The sequence below is a fragment of the Sinocyclocheilus grahami genome, unplaced genomic scaffold (genome assembly GCF_001515645.1).
Source record: "Sinocyclocheilus grahami isolate Dianchi unplaced genomic scaffold, SAMN03320097.WGS_v1.1 scaffold10815.1, whole genome shotgun sequence".
Lineage (NCBI taxonomy): Eukaryota > Metazoa > Chordata > Actinopteri > Cypriniformes > Cyprinidae > Sinocyclocheilus > Sinocyclocheilus grahami.
Genome location: NW_015513462.1, coordinates 3,842 through 7,200, shown reverse-complemented (window position 1 = coordinate 7,200; position 3,359 = coordinate 3,842). Strand labels below are relative to the sequence as shown.

At 33.7% G+C, this 3,359-nt stretch overlaps 1 protein-coding gene across 1 annotated transcript in view; it reads left to right on the top strand.

Annotated features, from left to right (window-relative positions):
- Positions 1-924: 924 nt before the first annotated feature.
- LOC107578548 (SH3-containing GRB2-like protein 3-interacting protein 1) overlaps positions 925-3,359 on the top strand; it is a gene marked incomplete at its 3' end in the record, with an annotated part of 6,241 nt that continues 3,806 nt past the window's right edge. The window contains exon 1 of the mRNA XM_016264495.1: positions 925-1,138. Coding sequence (XP_016119981.1) covers positions 1,072-1,138 — 67 coding nt within the window. The remainder of the gene's footprint in view (positions 1,139-3,359) is intronic.

Here is a 3,359-nt window from a genome sequence, read left to right as displayed (position 1 = left end):
GAGCTCTCCGTGTCTGTGTCAGGTGTGACTCCATTTCCCATCATTTTCTCTGCTTTGCCATGCTGCTTTGTCTTTATGTGTCTGCTCTGGAAATTGCCTTTCAAACTAGAATTTGGCGATACAAGGGTCTCTGTTTCTCAGTTTACAGCACGGTTTTGAATTCAGCTTTGAATTCATTGTCATAATATTTTCACAGCTTTGACTTAGTTTGGACCAAAACAGTATGGTGATGATGCTGTTTTGTTTAAAATACTGAAGTGAAATCTCCATCGTTCTGCATTGATGTATTTAGATCACTGGAAATTATGAAAGATTATGAAAGATTAATTGCTTTGCTAAAAATACAGTTTTTCTCATACTGTACACAGTATAATAGCTTGTGCATCAGTTGGTCTTTTGCATGGTCTTGCATTTGTCTTGTATGTTTAAGTGGAAATAATTGATAAGATTACTTAGATATTGTATAGATAAAAAGTTGTCATCTTTAATCCCTACAATTCTGAATCCAAGTAATTGGTCTTTGCATTGTAGAAAATAAACAAAGACCTAAAAAAGATATAAAAGGTATATTTAACAATTTAAAGAAAAGTTACTATTAACAGATAACATACAAACATAAGCTATTTGTGTCTTTGCTGGACTTTTTAAAATGTGACGTATGGCATCTGCTGTACCAATTTGGATGCTTTCATTGATGCTGGAAAGGTAGTTTTTTGTTTTGTATTTTCAAAATCAGCGTTTCCTGAGGTTTGCAAACTACTTTGTTTTGTGAGTCAAGATTCTAGAGCTTTTGTTGGATGTAGGTCTATCTGTTGCTTGTGCTATTCCATCCTTTTGGATTTTTTTCAGCTTTGGTTATTTTTTTCTCACCATTCCATTTTTCTTCTTCAGTTATCATCTTTTTACAATTTTAAATGTGGGCCGTGCATCCATTGTGACGTCTGAGTTTAATAACTGTGACCTTTTTGGTTTTCTTTGGAGTTATTTGTCATTTGATTTGAATTACGTTTATTTTTTGTTTGTGTTTTGTCGTCTTTCTTGTCCTGTCTTTTGGGCTGACGTAATTATCTGATGTCAGAAGATGACGCATTTGTAGACAAACTTCCCAGCTTTGAGAGACGGGCAGACATGCCAGCAGGTACGCTACTGTATAAACTCTTCCTGATTTAATGGATGGGGATGGAGACCACTGATTCAACAATGTAACAAATGGTTACATTTTCCCATAGAGTCAGTTGTCAGAGCATAGCTCATTCATGGTGATCGTTTTCATTTACACCAGTGACTAAACTTGTAAATAAGATGGAAAATTAGTTGATTTTCATGTAAAGAGTCTTTAAAGGAATTTTCCAGGTCATTTATGGCTTAATGTCCATGGGCAGAAACTGTGGCTCATTGTTGATTACAGCAGTGCACTTATAATGGCTGGCATTAAAGCTGTGCTGGCATTAAAGCTGCCAGCACAGCCAATAAACTTTGAAAATATGCTACTCTCACAGTACAAACCATAACTAATTAAAGTATAACTATAAAAATTGGATGCTTGATTGCAGACTGGTGTGATAAAACTGCATACAGCCTGGTCTGTATAAAGTTATATTCAGTGTCTGAGCAGCTAAAAAGTAAACCTGGTTATTTTCGTTTGGTATCACAACCCCAAAATACACATGGAACTTAAACTAAGTTGAGGCTTAATTCTGCAAACTCCACTGTTTTTGCTAATACATTTGGTTACTAGAAAATTCTCCACGTAAACAAGTAGTCTTGCATCAAACAGATAATTTAGGGAAATTTACAGTTGATAGTTTGATAGAATAAAAATTGATAGTTTGTACTCTCAAATCTGATTGGATGAGCCACATTTGAAGCCGGTAAAAAAATTATGTATAGTAAAATAAAATAATAAACACACACTTGTGACCAGATATTCTATTTTATTTTAATAATAATAACAACAACACTAATAATAATAATAAATGTGTATTTTATGAAGTGATCAGCAGCAGGCCTCAAATTCTGTCCATAAACATTAATTGTAAATAAGCCAGAATATTTCTTCAACTCACCAAAGACTGTTTGGCATTTTTTTGAAAGGTGTTTTTCCCTCTACTTTTGTCATGTTGATTACAGTCCAGCACTATTTGCCACAGTATTTACTTCATCCATTTTTAATTCTTTCTGTCATATTTTGCTCTTCACATTCATACAAGAGAACATGTCTGTTTAGCTCATCATGCATGTTAGAGATTGCTCTGCCTGTAATAATTATGCAACATCCCTCATCTCACATCTGCACTGACATCAAGAACCAGGAACAGAAGAGTCTTTTAGTCCCTGAAAAGCATCTGTCTGGCTGTAGACTCTTCAGAAAACTCAAAGAGCACCACCATCCTGCTTGAACAGATGACACACACACACACACACAGCCTCTCAGTGTTTGAAGTGCAGTCTGGAATTTGGCCCAAGTGGCAGCAGAGCTGATCAGTATGCCTGCCGTCACACTTTGAGTGGAGAGCTCTCTGATGTTGCACCTGGGTAAAAGCATTTCTAACATCGTCATGCTGCAAATGTCAAGCTTTACTGCCACATAATTTTTATCCTCACAGGTGAAATTCACATCTTTAAATCTGATCTTCAACATCCACACAATCTATGCTGCATTTCATTCAAAGTCAAATGTAACACATTCTACTTGATCATTTCAACCATAAAGTGTGCGATTCTCTGAGGATGACATATAAGGAAACAAAATGGCATTGCCTTTATTTTTGCAGTTGTTTGATTGTCAGGTATAAAGACTCATAGCAAATAGATGTTGAGGATAAATTATCCCATACACAAATGCAGATGTAATGTTTTTACATATATTAAATTTAAAAATGGACTGTTAAATGAAGTAAAAACATATAAGAAACCTATTAGAAATTGGAACAATTTAATATATTAAGACCAAACAGATATTCATGTTTATGTATAATACATATCCATCTTAAAATCAACAATACATGGTAATATTATATAAGTAAATATAAACGTTGCATAAATAAAAAATGTATATTATTGACATATGGTAGTTACAAATGTTTAAAAATCATCATATAGGTATTATAAAGATGTTACTGTAGGTATTTTATATATATGATGACAATTTATATCTTCATCTAACCAGAGAATGTATGTATGCGAAAATTATATATCGCCTAGGTAACATACAGTATGGCAATATTGCTCTTGATACAGGGCAATTTATGTCAAATATTACAGTATTCTGTATGGAATGCTGTTCAAAGCAAGCATTTGTTCTGCAGGTTATCAACAGAGAATTATTTCTCTCTCTACTAATTTCCTTTAAAAAAAAA